The sequence below is a fragment of the Panthera onca genome, chromosome E2 (genome assembly GCF_046562875.1).
Source record: "Panthera onca isolate mPanOnc1 chromosome E2, mPanOnc1 haplotype 2, whole genome shotgun sequence".
NCBI lineage: Eukaryota > Metazoa > Chordata > Mammalia > Carnivora > Felidae > Panthera > Panthera onca.
The window spans coordinates 16,609,805-16,631,167 of record NC_138353.1 but is presented as its reverse complement, the minus strand read 5'-3'; the positions used below and the strand labels follow the sequence as shown (position 1 = coordinate 16,631,167).

The following is a 21,363-nucleotide window of genomic DNA, read 5'->3' as shown; positions in this document are numbered from 1 at the left end:
TGCCAGATAAAATTCTTGTTTCTCCAATTTAGGTAGCCACTGGTAACTTTAAATTTAAGTTTATTAAAATTAAACAAAATTAAACATTCATTCCTTGGTCAAACTAACCACACTTAAGGGGCTTGAATAGTCATATGTGGCTAGTGGCTACTATACTGGACAGTGCAGATACAAAACACAGAATTGAGTTTTACAGAAAGTTCTTTTGGGCAGCTGTACTCCAAAAACTTACATAAAAGTTCATTTTAAAGGTGAGAAAACTGAAGTTTTGAGATACACAGTGCTGCATTCACTTCTTTTCCCATATTCACTGCTACAGATGAACTCACAATGTATCATTCATTTAACATTTCTGTAATTATATAGGAATCTATTCTAAATTCATAACCATGCAAAGAAAAAGCATTTTGTAAGTCATAAAATACTTAGATTGTCTAATTAATCCCAGGCATCACCCTTATAGTCACACCGTTCCCGGGACACTCTCACAATCCCAAATGGATCACACGCGTATCCACTAACATGCCTCTTACAGTCTCAAACACAATCTGATACACAGCACATTCCCCACAGACCTCTCTTCCCCTGCAGAAGACACTTGGATAACAAACACATGTCCGTGAAGTGTGTCAAACCTCTGATGCCTCTTGAGCAGAAACCCGGGTGGTCACAGCTACTGCGTCTGAGCCACAGCTCTTGTCTGAGAAATCTGGACCCTACCTCCTGGCCTTCTGCAGCTTTTTCAGCCCTGGACTACATTTGTCTGAAGGCTTCACTACAAGACCCAAACTCTGGTAATCTTCTTGGGATTTTCTGGAGGAGTCACTTGAGTCAAATGAGATAGGTCGGCACACACGTAGTAGTAGCCTGAGATCCCCCGTTCGAGCAAGGGAGACTCAAGGCTCGGGCCGATTCCGGGCGGCAGAATGTGGCCAGTGCCTCTGCATTCTGTTGGATCGAGCGGCGGGAGGTGGGGGTGGGGGGAGGGTGGTCACATTTTTGACTACATTTCCCGAAGGCCACCGCGTCTCTGCGCCATTTCGTACACTTATTCCGTTACGTCTTGATGCAGGGATCCAGTCTGCAGCGGTCAGGTGAGTGGACCGTCTCACTGGGACCCGCACGCTTAATTTGGAGCATCCAGAAAGAAGTTCTCACATGGTGCTGGGAATACCGGTATGCCAGCTGGGGCTCGGTGCTGTGAGGAATCGGGACGATCCCGGCTCTGGACTACGTTTCCTTTAGGTCATAGAGCTCCAGGTTGATTCCTTACGGAAGTCGGCCTTGCCTGGGGAGTAGCTGTGACCTTCTTCTCCGGCAATATCTGCACCGTCACTTCGGTTCAGACCGGCAGAGGCGTGGTGCTATTAGCATTTTCCCTCAGCCCCTGTGATGTGGGCGTGCACTTAGCGCCCCTCCCGGCTGGCAAACTCCGCGCCTTATCTTTGGTTCCGTTAGGACGGGATAGGGAATATGTTACCCTTAACGTTCCACCGTGCTGGATGTGTGTGTCCCTTTCTGTGGCGGCGCGATGGGCTCGCCTGCCGTCTTCTAATGCTTTTGGCGGCCAGGGATACTTCGCACCTGTGTACTTTACCCCCGTATGACACGGACAGAGTCCGTTGAGAATCGCGCGGTTCCAGGTGCTGCAGTTTCCTCACTTTACTGTGCTGAGAACGTGACTATTTTGAAGCTGTATAATGAGGATTTACACCTGAAGCGCCCTAGGAAGGGAGAAGACCACCATAATAGGATGCCCCATTCTACTTTGAGAGCCCTGTGGGGAAAAGCAATCCCTTTCTCTGGCCTGAAGTTGTGGGAGATGATCCTAAATATTTTGTTGGCTGTGAGAAAGGCTTGGTAGCCTATGATTGTTTAGTCCCTTCTACTTTTTCTAACAGAGCCACACAGGAAAGGAAAAGAATGTTGCACATCTAAAAGACTTGCCTAAAATGAGTTACCATTTTCTTCCTCCCCTCAAGTTTCTTACTTTTCAAGATGTTGCAGTACGTTCTGCAACATCTTAAGGAAGAACCAGCCATTCAGTGACTTGTCCTTAGGCATTAGCTATCCCCATAAATGATGGCGCTCCAGGGATGAGCTCACTAGGCTAACTCCACTCCCAACCACACTACACCTGTTCTCTCCACCCAATGGCAAATCAGCCATTTCTAAGATTTTTGATGAGAGAGAACTACGCCCTCCGGAGGAAATTTGAAGATTTTTATTTTAACTTTATTATGGAAAATTTCAAGCAGGATAGAAAGTAATATAAACCCAATGTGCTCAATACCCACCTATAATTTAAAACGTTTGCAAATAGCCTTACATCCTTCCTCCTTTTTTTCTGTAGCATTTCAAAAATTGTATAATTTTATCCATATGTATACATATATAACCAAAAAACATATTTTTAGATAACCACAGTGATGTTACCCCAACTTGAAAAACTAACAGTAATTCCATAATATCATATATGCAATACATACATATTTGTTTCCCCAGTTTTTTCAAAGATAGATTTTTACAATTGGTTTGTTCAAATCATGATCCAGATAAGGTCTACACAGTGCATAAGGTTGCCAAACATCTTAAATTTCTTTAATCTGTAAATTTCCCTTCTATTTTTTGCTTTTGTTTTATTTTAATTGGTATTACTGATTTGTTTTTTAAAAAAACTAGGTTTATAGAATATTCTACATTCTGCTTTTGGCTAATTGCTTCCTTAGGGTGTCATATAATTTGTTCTCCTATGCCCCGTATTTCTTTTTTTTTTTTTTTTTTTTTTTTTTAAATTTTTTTTTCAACGTTTTTTATTTATTTTTGGGACAGAGAGAGACAGAGCATGAACGGGGGAGGGGCAGAGAGAGAGGGAGACACAGAATCGGAAACAGGCTCCAGGCTCCGAGCCATCAGCCCAGAGCCCGACGCGGGGCTCGAACTCACAGACCACGAGATCGTGACCTGGCTGAAGTCGGACGCTTAACCGACTGCGCCACCCAGGCGCCCCTATGCCCCGTATTTCTGTAAATGAGTAGTTAGTTCTAGAAACTTGATCAAATCCAGATCATATTTTGCATAAATCCCATTTTCAGACAAAAATAATTCATACTTGGTGCCTTGTACTTCCTATTACATCACATCCTGAGGCTTTTAAAGTCTGGTGTCCCACTTCTGGTGATGCCATATTGATCAGTGTTCAAGGGCTGTCCACTTAACCTTTTTATAAGGCTCTCCTTTTTTCACCTATTAATAGAGGAAGGTATTGTCCACCCACCCACCCTCCTCCCCCCCGGGGGATAAAACTTGGTTCTTAGCAGGGCAAACTCTTAAGATATTGCAATGGTTTGTGGCCCTTGGAGCCACACAGTACATAAACACATATACAGTATAACCATGGCATTAAAATTTTATAGTTGAATAGTGGCTAGGGGAAAAAAAAGGTGTCTAAAAAGGCTCTTTCAGCCTTTTTAGGGGAAACAAGGGGAAAAAAGGTCAAGAAACACCTAAAGTTTATAACATCCATTTATGATTGATGGTGAGATCTGTTATTTCATTAAAGATTACATACAGTGATTTTTAAAAATTTAATTGTTTTATTTATTTTAGAGAGAGTATGAGCAGGGGAGGGGCAGAGGGAAGGAGAGAGAGAGAGAGACAGAGAGAGAGAGAGAGAGAGATTGATTCCGAAGCAGGCTCTAGGCTCTGAGCTGTCAGCACAGAGCCCCACACGGGGCTCAAACTCATGAACGGCAAGATCAAGACCTGGGCCAAAGTCGGATGCTTAACTGACTGAGCCACCCAGGTGCCCCTACATATAGTGATTTTTAAAAATTCTCTCACTTCCTTCTGCATTTCTTAGTTGGAGTTCTATAAATAAGAAATTTGCTTCAAAACTATTTGGTTATCCTCAAATTCAGTTCATATAGAAAGACAATAATCTATTTGATTCTTTCCCTTTATATATTAGTTTTCAGAGAAATTAGTTGGCATCCTACAACCTCCTAAAGAGTCCCAAAAGTAAGTGAGTCAGTTTATTTTGAGTATTCATGGGTTTTGGAAATACATTTGATAGGTTTCCAGCCACTGTAATTTTTTTTTTTTTTTTTTTTTGAGAGAGAGAGAGAGAGAGGACACTTGTGCACATGAGCTGGTGGGGCAGAGAGAGAATATCAGGGCTCAGGGCTCAATGCAGGGCTTGATCTCATGACTGTGAGATGAGGACCTGAGCTGAAATCAAGAGTCAGTCACTTAACCAACTGAGTCACCCAGGTACCCCTCATTATTCCTTTTTATCTCAAACTGCCCTCTATGTATTTATTACTTTTTAAAATTTATTTATTTATTTTAAGAGAGAGAGAGAGAGAGAGAGAGAGAGAGAGAGAGAGAATCCCAAGCCGGTTCTGTGCTGTCAGCATGCAGTCAGACACAGGGTTCAACCTCACCAACTGTGAGATTATGACCTGAGCCGAAATCAAGAGTCAGACACTTAACCGACTGAGCCCCCCAGGTACCCTGAACTGCTCTCTCTTTAGCCAGTGGGAGTCCCTTCTGGTCAGTTCCTATGTCTTTTGACATGATCATATAAGAATTGATAGCTTATTTACTTTCTGGCACAAGCTGTCCCAAGTTCACCTTGTACATTTTCTGTGCCAGATCCAAAATGAGCCATCTCTCTAAGGAGTTCTGGTTCCTCTTATGGATCATGGCATATAGAGACTACAGTTTGGATATTAGGAATATTCATTGTCATAGGGCTGTCATTTCTTCTAAGGCTTTTCAGAGGACAAAGCTAATAACTTGTTTTTAATGTATAAACCATAATCATGAATTCATAATCATATTTCCATTTAGACCAATGATAACAAGGTTTTTTTCTATTTGATTTTATAACTTTGTCTCTCCTTTTATACTGACATTCTTGGTTGCTAACAACGTTAATATAATTAGTCTGTTTTACCTGAAAATGTACTTATAATGGTGTCAAAACAACAATAGCAACATTACAACTATCAAAATAGGGAATGTTTGTAAATTTATTTTGGTTATCATATTTCCTGTATTTAAGGTTCATGTGTTACATTTGGTTATGTCTATTTAGTATCTTAATCAAGTATAAATGTTCTCATAACATTTATTCAAAAAATTTTTGTTTTGATATAATATTACACCCCCAAAATAGTAGAATGAATTCTCATATGTCCTTATAGTTTTATTAAATTGTTAACATTAGCTTTTCATTTGCTCTTTCCTTCTACATATGTTCTTTTTTTCTGAACCAGTCGGTAGTAATTTTCAGATATCATGTTCCTTTATCCATAAAAATACATCAGTGTATTTTTCTAAGTACAGGGAGTACCACTATCATTCATTTATTAAAATCAGGAAATGTAGCATAGATATAATAATTATTTAATTCAGAATTCATAGAAAAATTTCACTAGTTGTCCCAGGACTGCCCTTTATAGCCTTTTTCCCCTTGATCTGGGATCCATTCCAGAATCACATCTAGGATTAAATATTTCATTTAGTTATCACATCTCTTTAGTCTTATTTAATCTGAAATAATTCCTTGTGTATGCCCATTGGCTGCCTTGTGGATGTTGTTTGTATTTGATCATGCTTTTTTATTTGACTTGGGATTTGAGGATTAAATAAAAGTAATGTTTTATTCTACAAAAGTTATTCACCATGTCTCATAAAAGACAAATTTGGACTTAGCTAACGAATGACTTTATTTATTTATTTAAAAAAATTTTTTTGACATTTATTCATTTTTTGAGAGAGAGAGAGACCGTGTAAGTGGAGGAGGGTCAGAGAGAAAGACACAGAATCAGAAGCAGGCTCCAGACTCTGAGCTTGTTAGCACAGAGCCGGACGTGGGGCTTGAACCCACGAGCTGTGAGATCATGACCTGAGCTGAAGTCACCCCTGGGAATGACTTTATTTAAAGGATCACTGCAGTGAGGGAAGGAAGACTTGTAATTGGGAGAACACTCCAACCATAAGATCTGCAGGCATCTAAAAGGTCAGGCAGAAAAGAATTTTTTTTTATAAGCAAGATAAAGCCAGAAAGAACTGGGACAAGTGGGGAGTCAGAAGTGTAGATTTTGTTCTCTGAAGCTTGTATCATTGTTAAGAGGGTTGTTTGCATCCTTTGCTGGCTCAGAATACAGGGTAGGCCAAAGTTCAAAGGCCTGACAGAAGGAAAGAAGCCTGACTAAAGTTTGGTCAAGTAAAGTTATTGGGCATTTTTGTCCAGATTAGTGAGTGGGGTCAAACAGCTCAGCTAGTCATTTATGAGACAAAGAATGGCCATTTGGAGGTTCTGCCTGGCCTTCTCATAGGTTAAAAAAGGGGGGAAGGGTCATCCTCCAGTCTTATCTAAGTCATAGAGGGAAGGGAGGTTCATTTAATTCACCTGTTTCCTAGTCTATAAAGGATGAGGGGGTATCTCTCATTGTGGCTATGGCTATTTTTCAGGATCATAGTTCTTGGATAAAGTTTAACATTGTGAAACCCACCAATTATGTCAAGGGCTGAGAAGTTAAAATGTTGACAATATGTGAATGAAGATCAAGCGACCAGTTAAAAGTTTCTTCTACCTAGTAGAAGTTAAGTTCACTAAAAATAATTTTTAAGAAATTAATTTTTCAATTGTTTTACCTTTTGTTGGAAAAGAATGGTTTTGAATGATATATTAAAATTTTAATTACATTGTTTATATTATATACTTTTTTTTGATTTTTTAAATGTTTTTTTATTTTTGGAGAGAGAGTGAGAGACAGAGCACAGGCAGGTAAGGAGCAGAGAGAGCAGAAGACACAGAATCTGAAGCAAGCTCCAGGCTTGGAGCTGTCAGCACAGAACCCAATGTGGAGCTCAAACTGAGCTCAAACTCTCACAAACTGAGATTGTGACCTGAACTGAAGTTGGACACTTAACCAACTGAGCCACCCAGGCTCCTCTATATTATATAAACTTATATATATTTATATAAACTTATATATAACTTATATATACTTACATAAATACATATATTACAGTGTATCTGACCTGTTAAAATTTCATGCTGGAGGGGGACAACTAGGAAAAAATGTCTGAAATGGCTCCTCAGAGGGGCAATGATAGAAAAAAACAATGTTGGGAAATACTGTTTTAGCCATTGCACAAATCTATTTTTATGTCTTTCAGGAAGTATTTCAAGTTTTTCTTCCTATAGGTTTTATGCATTTCTTGTCAACCTTAGGCCTAGATACTTCATCCTTTTTGTGGCTTCCTAAGTTCTGTGAGCCATCCTAGCAAAGTATCAAACCTAGGAGGGGACTGTGGGAGCCCCCAATTTATAGCTGAGTGATCAGAAGTACTGGTGGCCAGGGACTTCAGACTGACTTCTGGAATCAGGAGCAGTCTTGTAGGATTGAGCCCTTAAGCTGTGGGAGCAAAGCATCTCACTTTGTGTGTATATGCGGGGGGAGGGGGGGGAGGGGAGGTATCTGGGGAAGCTGATCTCAGGGCTCCCTAGGTATGCCCCTATCCTAAAGATGTGAGATGCCCTGGAAAACTAGCACCCTGTGAGGTCCTATTCAGCATCAGGGGGATTCAGGAGAAGTTTGGCCTGAATTCTTTCTGCTGTAGCTGTATTCCATTGGATTTGCAGGAAAGCTAAGATTTTTCCAAACTCCCTCAAAGAGGTATAGTAGGGGTGGCTGAGTGGCTTAGTTGGTTAAGTATCTGACTTCAGTGCAGGTCGTTATCTTGCAGCTTGTGGGTTTGAGCCCCACGTCGGGCTCTGTGCTGACAGTTCAGAGCCTGCAGCCTGTTTCAGGCAGGCTCACACTCTCTCTCTCTTAAAAATAAACAAACATTAAAAATTTAAAAAAAAAAAAGAGGTGAAATAAAGTTAGTGTCAAGGTGCTTATTTTGTGGGCTCTGAGGCAAGGTTTATCTCATGGCTTCTGTTTCTCTCTCCAGCCCTGCGTTCTCTGAACTTTGCACATCTCCAGGAAAAGAACCCAGAAAACCAATCAGTCCTGATAGTTCTAGAAAACATGCCCCATGTGAGTTACTGTTTCATTTTTCCTTTTTTTTTTTTTAAGATTTTTTTTAAAAATTTTTTTGTAATCTCTGCACCAAATGTGAGGCTCAAACTCACAACCCCGAGATTGAATTGCATGCTCTACCGACTGAGCCAGCCAGGGGCCCCTCATTTTTCCTTCCTGAAGTGATGTGTTGTGTGATGTGAGCACCAGATTTATTTATCCCCAAATTTTCTGCCTTGCTTAGCTGCCTGAAGGAACCACTCCCAAATTTCTCCCATTCCAGTGGCTAATCCTAGCAAAGAGCTCCATTCTTCTCTAAATGCTTTTCCTCTCACCAGAGAGTGTTTAAGTATTTTTTTCAGATCATTCTACATATTTTACATGCAAAGTCTTCCTGCCAGGAGTCCTAAGGAAGCAGTATTAAAAGCAGTATTCCTAATACTAATACTCCCCTTAAGAGCAGTATTAGTATAATGGTTTGGTGAGGTAGTTACATGGGACATATGGCAAACTGATCTTCTCTATAGACCTGGGTTTCCCACTTGGAAGTGACAGCATTTCTGCTGGGTGTTCTAAGTCTCAGTGTATGATAAGATTTTCTGCAAGGCTTTTAAGATTGGGTGAGGAACTGAGTCCCGAGAAGGAAGAGATCTTGCCTCTTGCAGTTTCCTGTTGATGCCATGACAAATTACTATAAACTAAGTGACTTAAAACAACATAAGTTTATTATCTTATATTTCTGGAGGTGAGTGTCTGAAATTAGTTTTACAGGCTAAATTTAAGGTGTTGGTAGGTCTGTGTTCTTCTGGAGGCGAATCTATTTCCTTGCATTTTTCCAGCTGCTAGAGGCTGCCCACGTTCCTTGGCTTGTGGCTCCCTTCCATTTTTACAGCCAGCAGTCATCATTCTGACCTCTGCTTTCATTATCACATCTCCTTCTGGGCTTCCCTCTACCATTTAATGTTTATTTATTTCTGAGACAGAGCATGAGTGGGGGAGGGGCAGAGAAAGAGGGAGACACAGAATCAGAAGTAGGCTCCAGGCTCTGAGCTGTCAGCACAGAGCCCGACATGGGGCTCGAACTCACAGACCGTGAGATCATGCCCTGAGCCGAAGTCGGAAGCTCAACCTACTGAGCCACCCAGGCGCCCCTCCCTCTACCATTTAAAATACTCTTAAGATTACATTGGTCCCAAGCAGATAATCCAGGATAATCTTCCCTTTTAAAGATCCTTAATCACATCTACAAAGTTCCATTTGCATTATAAGGTTACATACTCACAGGTTCCAGAGATTCAGATGTGGACATCTTGGGGAGGGTGTTATTCTATGTACCACAGTCCTATTACCCAGGAACCAATGAGAGGATGACCAGCAGTCAGGTTTACCTTGGAGTTGGCCAGAATGTGTCAGTGATACCCAGGCACCTAGATTGGCATCCATAAACTAGCTGTAGCCTAGGAACACAGAAAGTAGAAATAAAACCTGCCAAATGCCTACTCTCTTGAGAACTGTAGATTCTTAGAGCTCAAAGACGTTGGAGAATTAAATGAAATACTCCCAAATAAGCAGATCATTTCATACATAAAATGGAAACATAATATTGTGACTTGAAGAATTCAAATCTTCAAAACATTCTTTTTTAAAAAAATATTTATTTATTTTGAGAGAGAGAGTGTGTGTGTATGCACAAGCCAGGGAGGGACAGAGACAGAGGGAGAGAGGGAATTCCAAGCAGGCTCTGCACAGAGCCCGATTCAGGATTAAATCTCACGAACTGTGAGAGCATAACCTGAGCCAAAATCAAGAGTCAGATGCTTAACTGACTGAACCACCCAGGTGCCTTAATCTTCAAAAAATTCTTAAGTTATATCCAAATTCTATGTTTTAGCCTAGAGATTTGTTAAAAATTGTTTGGAAAGATTTCATTAAATTTGTTTATATTTTTCTTTAAGGGGAGAAGAAAAGGAAAGAACTCATATTTGTTGAGAATTTATTATTTTTTGAGAATCTGAAAAGCTTAATATACTGTGTGATTACATGTAATATTTCATTTAATTGGAGAACTGCATTCATCTGGCCTTTTGTATTCCTAGACTTTTCTGGATAATAGAATTGTCTTACTATACATTGGAAGTTTTGTCTTTGTTCAGGCACCTAATTTCTTTAATGTTACAATGTGTTCAGCCATGGCCTATTTATTGTCATCCCCTTCCTTCACACCCTCTTCTTTCTTTCCTCATTTTACCTCGAAGTCATTGCCATATTTTCACCAACAATAAATGGATTTGTTGTTTCAGTGGTTGGTGACTTTCAGGGATGTGGCCATCGACTTCTCTCAGGAGGAGTGGGAATGCCTTAACTCCACTCAGAGGGATTTGTACAGGGATGTGATGTTGGAGAACTACAGCAACCTGATCTCACTAGGTAAGATCATCTTGTACAGAAAGGTTTGAGTGTTTTGGAGGTAGATATGTAACTGAACTCAAGGTGCACTAAATTGCACACAACCCAAGGAAATGTTGAAAGCAAAGAACTTTGTATTACTTGCTACAGAGACAGGGAGATTGGTCTGAATGCACTGTCTCCCTGTGGGATTATTACAGGAAATTTTTATGCAGTGTATCAGGGTGGGGGCAGGGAGTTTGTGTAAGTAAACACTTTTGGTTCAATTAGCATGTCCAGCATGTCAACATGCCAGTATGTACATCGTATGTTCAAAAAATGGTGGAAAACTCTATCCATGATAAGAGATCTTATTTTTTTTTTAATGTTTATTTATTTATTTTGAGGAGGAGAGAGGGACAGTGAGAGAGGGAGAGACAGACTCCCAAGCAGGCTGCATGATCAGCATGGAGCCTGACATGGAACTTGATCTCACGACTGCAAGATCATGACCTTAGCTGAAATCAAGACAGATGCTTAACTGACTGAGCCACCCAGGCACCCTAGAGGACATCTTATTATTATAATGAGCTAAGGTAACTTCAGGTCAGCTCAGGGGGGCTTCTGTGCAGGTCCTCAGCTCTATTCTGGCACAGACTGGCTCACATAAGGAGCTAATGGGCTAGACATACTTAGCAAGGAACTGTCAGGTGAAACACCTATTTAGGTGTCTCCTTGGCTGGAAATATTGATTCTGGAAAACAATTCTGCAAAACAATTATTGATTCTGCTTTTGTCTTTTCCCCTCCTCCCTTCTGCTGATAGCTTTAAGCCCTCTTATTGGAATAACTTCCCCTTTCATTCTAGCTAACAGAAGTAGACAGCTCCACTGTGTACCTTCTTTTGTTTTATATATATATTTTTCAATATATGAAATTTATTGTCAAATTGGTTTCCATACAACACCCAGTGCTCATTATATAATTGTTTTTAATGTTTATTTATTTTTGAGAGAGAGAAAGAGAGAGTATGAGTGGGGGAGGGGCAGAGAGAGAGCGAGAGACACAGAATCCAAAGCAGGTACCAGGGTCTGAGCTGTCCGCAGAGAGTCCCACACGGGGCTCAAACTCACAAACTGCGAGACCATGACCTGAGCTGAAGTCGGACGCTCAACCGATTGAGCCACCCAGGAGCCCCTCCACTGTGTACCTTCTTATTTCTCATCCTTCAGACCTTCACATATTCCTCTGTCACTTCCTTCAGTGTCTTTGATGACCAGTGGACTGGATTTGAATCTGGGACTCTTATACCATGACCATATCCCATTTCTTTTCTTTTAAGCTGGATGTGCGATCCCTAAACCAGATGTGTTTTCTTTATTGGAGCAAGGGAAGGACCCCTGGATGGTGACAAGAGCCATGACAAGAAGATGGAGCTCAGGTGAATAAAGAGCAAGTCACATAGGAGCAGCTATTGCTCATAATAATACAGCTGGTCTGTGAGGTGGCAACACTTGGAGATGTTTGCATGAAGCTCTCTTCAAAGGCCTGTGGAAAGAAGCCTAAGGTCTCAGCAGGAAGGTGATATCAATATGAGTTGCCAAAGGAACTTCCTTTCCAACTCCCATTTACCATTCTTCTTCTCTCATATTCCCCTTTTGTTTTAATGAGGAAGTTACTTTTCATTTCTTCCAAAGATAATCCTTTTATTTATTTTTAATTGAGTTGGTGTCTCTAGCCAGCAAATGTTTATGGAGAGCTTGCTGTGTTCTTAGATTAGGATAATCAGGGATGATCTCCCAGAGGAAGTAATTTTGAACTGAGTCCTGAATGAAATTAGCCATGCAAAAAAAGGGAAGTGTGTGTTCAGTCACACGGGACAGAAGTGTAGAGGCCCTGAGGAGATGCTGAACTTCACTTATTTGAGGATCAGCCTTCTGGCTGCGTGGCTAGAACAAAGTCAGCGTGGCTAGAACAAGGAGAGTGAAAGTGGAAATTAGTGATGAGGTCAGAGAAATAGGCAGAGAACAGATCACATAAGACCATGTAGGCCATTGCAAGGAATGTGATTTTATTCTAAGTATAAGGAGCTGTTGAAGGGTTTTGTGCAGATGAGTAAGGGATCTTTGTTTACACATCACTCTGGGTGCTTATGTAGAATGAGGTTAAGAATGAAAGCAAGAAGGCCAGTTAGAGGACACTAGTTCAGGAGTCCACTTTAGAGATGATAGTGTCTTGGAATGGGGTCTAATATGTGAAGAAAATGAGAATGGGTTATATCTGATGGTACAATTAATAGGATTTGCTGAAGGATTGGAAATAGAAAGAAGCATCAGAGTTTGGAAGCCTGCAGAAGGAAGTCAAGAGTTGTGCATTGGAGATGGCCATTAGATATTCTTGACAGAGAAGTTAGATAAGCATTTGAAAGCCTGCAAGATGGTAGTCAGGACTGAGGGATAAATATAAGGTAAATCTCTGGATGATGGGGCGAGATGAGAGACTAGGGAAGAAATAAGCCAACAATAAAAACTGTTGTGGGGTAATGACTTAACTCACCAGGCAGTGTTGAGGACCCATTTGAGGAATTCTCAAAAGTACAAATAGAGTTTTAAAATGTATTAGAAGTTTTTTATAATAGTGCCCTAATAATTAGGACAAAGAAATATGGTTTAAGTTTATATATGTAGAATTATTTCAACTGTATAAAAGTGCAAGAAAAAAAAATCCTGGAAGCAAATATGGGAAAAATGTTAGTTATAAGGGTGGGAGACAAAGGGGGAAAAAGTATTGACAGGAAATACAGACATCTCTTTTGAGAAGTTTTACCAGGAAGGAGTACAGTAAATGGATAGGAGCTACAGGGTGAACCATAGAATCAAAGGAGTTGTTTTGTTTTGATTTTGAAGGAGAGTCTTTAAGGTGGAGATAAATATTGGAGAGATGGTACAAGAGTAAGTGATCTGGAAATATGGGTGGTAGTGGTCAGTAAGGATGGTTACTTGAAATTGAGTTTTGGGAGGTACTGTCCTAATTAGAAATAACAAGGTCTGTTATGTCTACTTCAGGGGATGGTAGGTGGAGTGAGGTGGAGGAAAACAGTGCTTCTGGGAAGCAGGGTGCTCAAGGTTGCAATCAGAGCAAGAGGTGAAGAGAATACACAGAGGGAAGGAGGCTGAGGTTGTGGAGTATTTGCAGAAAGTATATAGTGAGTTCCTGGAGCCCTAGTGGTCAGAGTAATAGAACACTGAGTCACAATAAAAGATGTCTAGACCTGGAATCGGATGAGAGGCCTAGTGATGAACAAGGATACAGAAAGCCAGGGCTTTTCAGGAGTATTGGGATACCCAGAGATGCCAAGCATTACAGGATAGGTCTTGGAGTAGTTTCTTTGGGGAGGGTGAGTACTTATTCCTGTCATAAACTAAAGGTAGTGGGACTGTCACATTGAGAGTTTATGGAAGTCAAGACCTCCTAGGAGAATCCAGCATTAAGAGCAGGATGTGGCAGTCTTACCAGCATCCAAAGCTATGGGGGGCCTCCCTTGTAGGCTGCAGTGGGTAGAGTAGCTGTCTTTTTGTTTATGTTTATGTTTAGTTTAGTTTGTTTGTTTGTTTGTTTGTTTAGAGAGCAAGAGAGTATGGAGAGGTGGGGGGGGAGGTAGGAGAAGCAGAGAGAGGGGGAGAGAGAAAGAATCCCAAGCAGGTTCCATGCTCAGTGCAGAGCCCATTGTGGGGCTCAGTTTCACTATCATGAGCCCATGAGCTGTGGCTGTCTTACTATAAGAGAGAATTGCAGGTGCGGCATTGCTGGAGTCTGAGATTGGGAAGGACTTTTGAGGAAAAGCAAAGGTATGTGAAAGGATGAGCCCTGAAAGGATGTAAAGCAGTAGGGAGGCCGAGGGTAGAGAGAAAAACATTCTTGGCAGAGGAAACGGTGTCCTGAAGGCCATAGAGCGATGCAGCTTGGTGTAATAGGAGGTATTCAAAGAAGGCCCTTATAGTTGGAACCTAGTGAGGGAAGGGTGCCAGGTGTGAGTTTGGAGAGTCTGCCAGGGTCTAGGCCAGGCAGAACCTTAGGGATTATAAAAATGACCCGATAGGTTGTGAACAGCATTTGTTTTTGTTTTTGTTTTTTTTGTTTTGGTTTTGTTTTGTTTCTTTTTCTTTTTTTAAAGAATATTTATTTTTGAGAGAGAGAGAGAGAGACAGAGTGTGAGTTGGAAAGGGCAGAGAGAGAGGGAGACACAATCTGAAACAGGCTCCAGGCTCTGAGCTGTCAGCACAGAGCCCAAAGCAGGGCTCAAACTCACGAACATCGAGATCATGACCTGAACCAAAGTTGGATGTGCAACTGACTGAGCCACGGAGGCGCCCCAGTTTTGTTTTGATTCTTAAATACAATAACATAGAGCAGAAAATTTTTAAAAATATCAGAATGCATCACATGTAGCAGAGGTAAAGATTATTTCATGACTTGTTTGTTTTATGTTGTGGGTGTATATTTGACCATAAAATAACATGTGTTTCTTATCTCTCATTGAATTTTGTCCCCAAAGCATTTGCAAGCTAATGAAGAATCTTAAGTAGGACAGTGACATAATGTGATTTAAATATTTAATATATCACTCTTGACTGCCAGATGGAGATTAGAAGAAAGGATCTCAGGACACGACTGAGGGGATTATTGCTCTGCTTCAAATGTGTGGTGCTCTCTGGGCTTTCTGAATGTTGGTAATGGCATTGGGGATAAGGAAACAGATTCAAGAGAGATTTAGAGAATCAATTCAGCCAGAGTTGTTGAGGGGGGCAAGTATGAAAGAGGCCTCCCGAAATGACTTCTGCTTTTCAGACGCCATTTTGTCATTTTCAGCCATCACCCCTTTTGTATTTTCTCATTTTTTTCTTCCATTAATTTAACGACAATAAAAAGAACTGTTTAGAGGCACCCGGGTGGCTCAGTCGGTTAAGCGTCCAACTTTGGCTCAGGTCATGATCTTTCAATTCGTGAGTTCAAGCCCCGCGTCAGGTTCTGTGCTGACAGTTCAGAGCCTGGAGCCTGTTACAGATTCTGTGTCTCCCTCTCTCTCTGCCCCTCCCCTGCTCGTGCTCTGTCTCTCTCTCTCAAAAATAAATAAACATCAAAAAAGAACTATTTAATCATGTTACTATATGTGACATGGAGAGCAGTTTGGGACCTAAACTGGATTCATTTGGTTCCTTACACTGTTCCCTTGATCACCATATTCCAGTTGGGTTCTTACCTAGTGTTTTATAAATGATATTGTGCTTCTCTGACAAAGTAAAAAGCCAGGTACTCTCATCCCAGTACATTTTGCTGACATGAGTTGATATTAAACTGAGCTGTGTGGGGTTTTTTGTTTTTGTTGTTGTTTACAATTTCTTTCTGCTTTTCAACAAAAGCAGGTTTTCCTTGGATTTCTGACTCATTTCTAAAGACTGTTCAATCTTCAGTTTATTGATTTATGTTTATTTCCTTTCTCAACACCATCCTCTATTACACTCTACAGCTTATGTGCATTGTTGTCAGAGATGGTGGCTGCTGTTCCAGTCACATTAGATAGTGTTCTTCTACATATTAAAGTTATATGACAAGTATAGACAATCAGATAAATGAGAGAATAAGATAAATCATGAACCCAATTCGAGTTTTCAGGGATAGTCTTTCTGAGCAGCTGCCATTTTAGTTAGGACATTTCAGACAAAAAGGAACTGGCCATGCAGAGAGCATTCCTGGCAGATAGAACAGCATGTGAGAGTGTGAAATGGGAAAGGATTTGATATGTTCCAGGAACTTCAATAAAACCAGTAAGGCTAGAGCATTGTTCCTGAAGATAGTGGTGGTTCAAAATGAGGTGAAAAAAGTAATCAAGAAATGGATCATGCAGGGGCTTTTAGGCTTTGAACAGGAATTTGGATTTTATTTGAAGTACAAAGGGGTAAACCATTGAAAGGTTTTAAGCAGTATTCTCAATTTTTTTTTTTTAATATCAGAAGCATCTGGGGAAATGAAAAATGAAAGAAAATTTGTATTTTTAAAGTTGCTGATAAATACTGAATGTCCAGTAATGGCTCTAGGTACTAGAAATAAAGCAGAGAATGAAACAAAGTTATTGCTTTGATTAAGCATGGGCAGACAGACAAGGCACAAACTTTAAAACTAGTATATCCATTAGTGATAAATGCAATATAGGTGCATTTCTATATTGGGTGTTTTGATAATGTGTCATTTGAATGGAAAACTGAAATGAGAGAGCAAACCATGCAGGTATCTGGGAAAAGAGCATTCCAAAAGGTAAACACGGAGGTATACACTTGGTATTTTTGAACAGCAAGGAAGCCATTGTGGTGAGAACAAAATGAATAATTAGGAGTGGCAAGAGATGACATCAGAAAAGTGGCCAAGGGCAAACTCATGTAGAGTCTGTGGACCATAGTAAGGTCTTGTGAGCCATAATAAGTAAGAACTTAGGATATTATTCTAAGATGGTAAACTCAGAAGATTTTTATAGGGGAATAAGGTAATATGAATTACATTGTAAATGAATTCCTCTGGCTGCTGTGTGAAGAACAGATTGCAGGGACAATTGCAAGTGGCTTGGCCTAGAGTGATAGTAGTGGATGGGGTCGTACTTGATAAACTTAAAAAAATTTTTTTTGATGTTTATTTATTTTTGAGAGAGAGAGAGAGACAGAGTGTGAGCAGGGGAGGGGCACAGAGAGGGGGAGACACAGAATCTGAAGCAGGATCCAGGCCCTGAGCTGTCAGCCCTGAGCCCAATGTGGGGCTCAAAGCCAGGTGAGATCATGACCTGAGCCAACATCAGACACTTAACCAACTGAGCCACCCAGGCGTCCCTTGATAAACTTTTAATAGGACAGGTAGTAGGTCTTGTTGGTAGATTGGATATCTAACTAGACATTTGATTGAATGTTTATAGGGGAGTGTTTTTGTTATTTTATAAGCTTCTTTGGTTGGATTCTAATCTACTCCAAAGTTTGAGAACCACACACTTAAACTGTTTTCCTACTTACTTTGCTCCCTATAAACTCCCCTCATTCTATGCATTCTCCTTGTGCCTTTTGTTTTAATTACACAAAATATTTCAGCACTGTTTAAGCCATTTGTTCTTATCAGAATTTTTATTTTACCTATCATTTTTATTTTAGAAGTTTCATTTCCCCTTGTTAAAAAAAAAAAAAAAAAAAAAAAAGAAGGAATTTGCTCTCTTGTTATCTTACAGACTTGGAATCCAGTTGTGAGACCAAAAAGTCATCTCCAGAAAAGGGAGCTTATGAAATGGAATCACTGCAATGGGAAAATAGGAGGAAACCTGTCAGCCATAATTTTGATTACAATGGTCTTAGAGATAATATGGAGGGCAAAGGCAAATTTGAGGATCAACAGGGAAGTCAGGAAGGACTTTACATGCACATGAAAATTACCTATGGAGAAAAGGCCACCCAAAGCCATTCTGTGTCACCTACTCTTCATCCGCTAAATCCTACCAGGGAAAAATTGTACAAATGTAAGGAATATGAACAAGCTTTCAGCTACCTGTCATGCCTTACTCCACATGAGAAAAGCCATAATAAAGAAAAACACTCTGAAGTTAAGAAACGTAGGAAGACCTTCAGCAAAAAGCCAACATATATTCAACATCAGAGGATTCAGAATGGTGAAAAGCCTTATGAGTGTATGGAATGTGGGAAGGCCTTTGGTCGTAGTTCTGATCTGATTCAACATCAGAAAATTCATACTAATGAAAAACCTTATCAGTGTAAGGCATGTGGGAAAGCTTTTATTCGTGGTTCACAGCTCACTGAACATCAGAGAGTTCATACAGGAGAGAAACCATATGAATGTAAGAAATGTGGAAAAGCCTTTAGTTATTGTTCACAATATACTCTCCATCAGAGAATTCACAGTGGTGAAAAACCCTATGAATGCAAGGAATGTGGGAAGTCCTTTATTCTTGGCTCTCAACTTACTTACCATCAGAGAATTCATAGTGGTGAGAAACCCTATGAGTGTAAGGAATGTGGAAAGGCCTTTATTCTTGGTTCACACCTTACTTATCATCAAAGAGTTCATACTGGTGAAAAGCCTTACAGATGTAAAGAATGTGGGAAGGCCTTTTTATGTGCCTCCCAACTTAATGAACATCAGCGAATCCATACAGGTGAGAAACCCTATGAATGTAAAGAATGTGGGAAGGCCTTTTTTCGTGGCTCACAACTTACTTACCATTTGAGAGTTCATACAGGTGAGAGACCCTATAAATGTAAAGAATGTGGAAAAGCCTTTATTTCTAATTCTAATCTTACTCAACATCAGAGAATTCATACAGGTGAAAAACCCTACAAATGTAAAGAATGTGAGAAGGCCTTCATTTGTGGCAAACAGCTTAGTGAACATCAGAGAATTCATACAGGTGAGAAACCCTTTGAATGTAAGGAGTGTGGAAAGGCTTTTATTCGTGGTGCATATCTTACTCAACATGAGAAAATTCATGGTGAGAAACATTATGAATGTAAGGAATGTGGGAAGACCTTTTTTCGTGCCACACAACTTACATATCACCAGAGAATTCATACAGGTGAGAAACCCTACAAATGTAAGGAATGTGACAAGGCTTTTATTTATGGCTCACAACTTAGTGAGCACCAGAGAATTCATAGAGGTGAAAAACCCTATGAATGTAAGCAGTGTGGGAAGGCCTTTATTCGTGGTTCACATCTTACTGAACATCTAAGAACTCATTCTGGTGAGAAACCCTATGAATGTAAGGAATGTGGGAAGGCCTTTAGTCGTGGCTCAGAACTTACTCTACATCAAAGGATCCATACTGGTGAGAAACCTTATGCATGTGTCCAATGTGGTAAAGACTTTAGACGTCATTCACAACTTACTCAACATATGAGGCTTCATAATTGAAAAAGCTTTGAATATGATTTAATATAAGAAAGGCTTCAACTGTATTCAACACCTCTGGAATATTAGAGAACCCATATTATGTTCGTAATGAATGTAGGATATCCTTTTACTTGTGCTCATAATGAACTCATTTTTAGAAAGCCTATATTAATGAATGCAGAAATAACTTCTGAAACACAGTAAACATTTATTTTAATTTTCATGTTTTTATTTTTTATTTTTAAAGTAGGCTTCATGCCCAGCACAGAGTCCAACTTAGGGCTTGAACTCACGACCCTGAGATCAAGACCTTAGCTGAGATCAAGAGTCAGACACGTAACCAACTAAGCCACCCAGGCACCCCCTATTAAACAGTTAACAATCTCTATAGCCTTGGAATGTAATCTGAAATATATCTTTTATTGAGTACTATCTCTATTTCACCATTTCCTGTGAAATTGGAAAAGTTACTTAACCTCTCTTTGCCTCAGCTTCTTTGTGTAAAATAATGTAATGATATTACATTGAATTATAGATGATTAAACACATGTAACTCCCTTTGGACAGCATCTGATACTCAGTATCTATTATTATCACTGGTATTATCATTATTATATGCTATTAGAGAAGTCAAAGGGTAGGAATATTTTTGAATACAGTAAGATATAAGCATTCTATTACCATCTATCCCTTTCTGTTTCTTGTTTGGGTTTGGTCTGGTTTTACCATCTATCCTTTTTTGAACACCAGATAATTTATTCTGTGACAGAAGCTTTGGGACATCATAAAGGCAGAAAGGCCTCCATTTTAGAGCCCATAAATTTTGCTGCACCAGATAATTCATACTGCAAAAAAACTATGGAAGAAATTCCTTTAGAGTTGTAGAGATTTTTTGTAAAATCAAGGGGAGGTCATTTTTCTACAGCAAATTCCAAAAGCAGAAGTCATTTTACTACATTTTCTAATTACTTCTTTAAGGGAAAGATAATTTTTTATCAAGAAAATTATAGCCAAGTGGCTCCATTAAAATACAACTATATAAATTATTACTGTCTTAAATGAGAAATCAAAACAAAATTTACTAACTACAGCTTTTCTCATTATCTGTATCTGATAATATGTTGAAGAGTAAATTTTCAGATGCCCACATTTCAGAGCCTACTTCCATTATTTTAAGTGGGGAAAATGATGCTTCTGGCCCTTTCAAGTGTCCTGATCAGTTTTCCCAAATGTAATTTAAATTCATCTTTAAAAAAATTTTTTTTTAATGTTTATTATTTATTTTTGAGAGAGGGAGACAGAGTGCAAGCTGGGGAGGAGCAGAGAGAGAGGGAGACACAGAATCCAAAGCAGGCTCCACATTCTGAGCTGTCAGCACAGAGCCCAATGCAGGGCTCAAACTCACGAACTGTGAGATCATGACCTGAGCTGAAGCCGGACGCTCAACCGACTGAGCCAGCCAGGTGCCCCTAAAATATTATTTGCTACATTGATCATAATTCATTGACATATATTTGGCATATAACATATTTGCATATTAGAAAATACTCTGAACCAGACTCTCCAAAATATGTTCAAGAGATAATAATCTCCTAAATACCATTGGAGGAGAGGACTCTGTCTCATTGCATATTGTGGTACATAACCAAATTCCCTTATTGCCAATGAATTACACTTTGAGCAAGCCGAATTAAAAGGTTGTAAGAAGACCTGCAATAAAGAAAATATTACTATTATTCAGCACACTGTTTCCCAGTCCTGACCATGAATTCTTTCCCCTCCATAATATTTACTATCTTTGGGTTATGAACACACTTTGAGAAATCCATTGCTGACCAAAAAGAATAATTATAAGAGAAAATTTAAGGCATTATGGAAGTTAGTTAAATTTAGTGGGTGGTGCAGTACTTTTGTGTTCTAAAATTAATCAGTACACTATACAAGAAGAGTCCCTCTAGCTCAAGTTTTCACAACCCTTTCCCTATTCTCTCATCATCTAGATT

General features: G+C 39.7%; 1 protein-coding gene across 3 annotated transcripts; it reads left to right on the top strand.

Moving 5' to 3' along the window:
- The first annotated feature begins 1,022 nt into the window (after positions 1–1,022).
- On the top strand, positions 1,023–20,509 carry LOC144612679 (uncharacterized). 3 transcript variants are annotated; one of them, XM_060651987.3, is made up of 5 exons: positions 1,046–1,094; positions 7,975–8,060; positions 10,343–10,469; positions 11,769–11,867; positions 17,688–20,509. In XM_060651987.3, exons 1-5 carry the CDS (start codon positions 1,067–1,069, stop codon positions 19,379–19,381), a joined length of 2,034 nt encoding a protein of 677 aa, XP_060507970.2. In that variant the 5' UTR covers positions 1,046–1,066; the 3' UTR covers positions 19,382–20,509. The 3 variants fall into 3 exon arrangements, with proteins under 3 accessions (XP_060507972.2, XP_060507970.2, XP_060507971.2); XM_060651988.3 differs by lacking the exon at positions 1,046–1,094 and adding an exon at positions 1,099–1,176; XM_060651989.3 differs by lacking the exon at positions 7,975–8,060 and having other exon boundaries at positions 1,023–1,094.
- Positions 20,510–21,363: the final 854 nt, after the last annotated feature.

What these genes read in the sequence shown, in the direction of transcription:
- LOC144612679 (XM_060651987.3), top strand. Translation starts at nt 1,067, where the DNA reads ATGCAGGGATCCAGTCTGCAGCGGTCAG. An exon ending in ATCCAGTCTGCAGCGGTCAG is followed by an intron (nt 1,095 to 7,974) that starts GTGAGTGGACCG and finishes TTCTCTCTCCAG; the next exon opens with CCCTGCGTTCTCTGAACTTT. An exon ending in GACAAGAAGATGGAGCTCAG is followed by an intron (nt 11,868 to 17,687) that starts GTGAATAAAGAG and finishes GTTATCTTACAG; the next exon opens with ACTTGGAATCCAGTTGTGAG.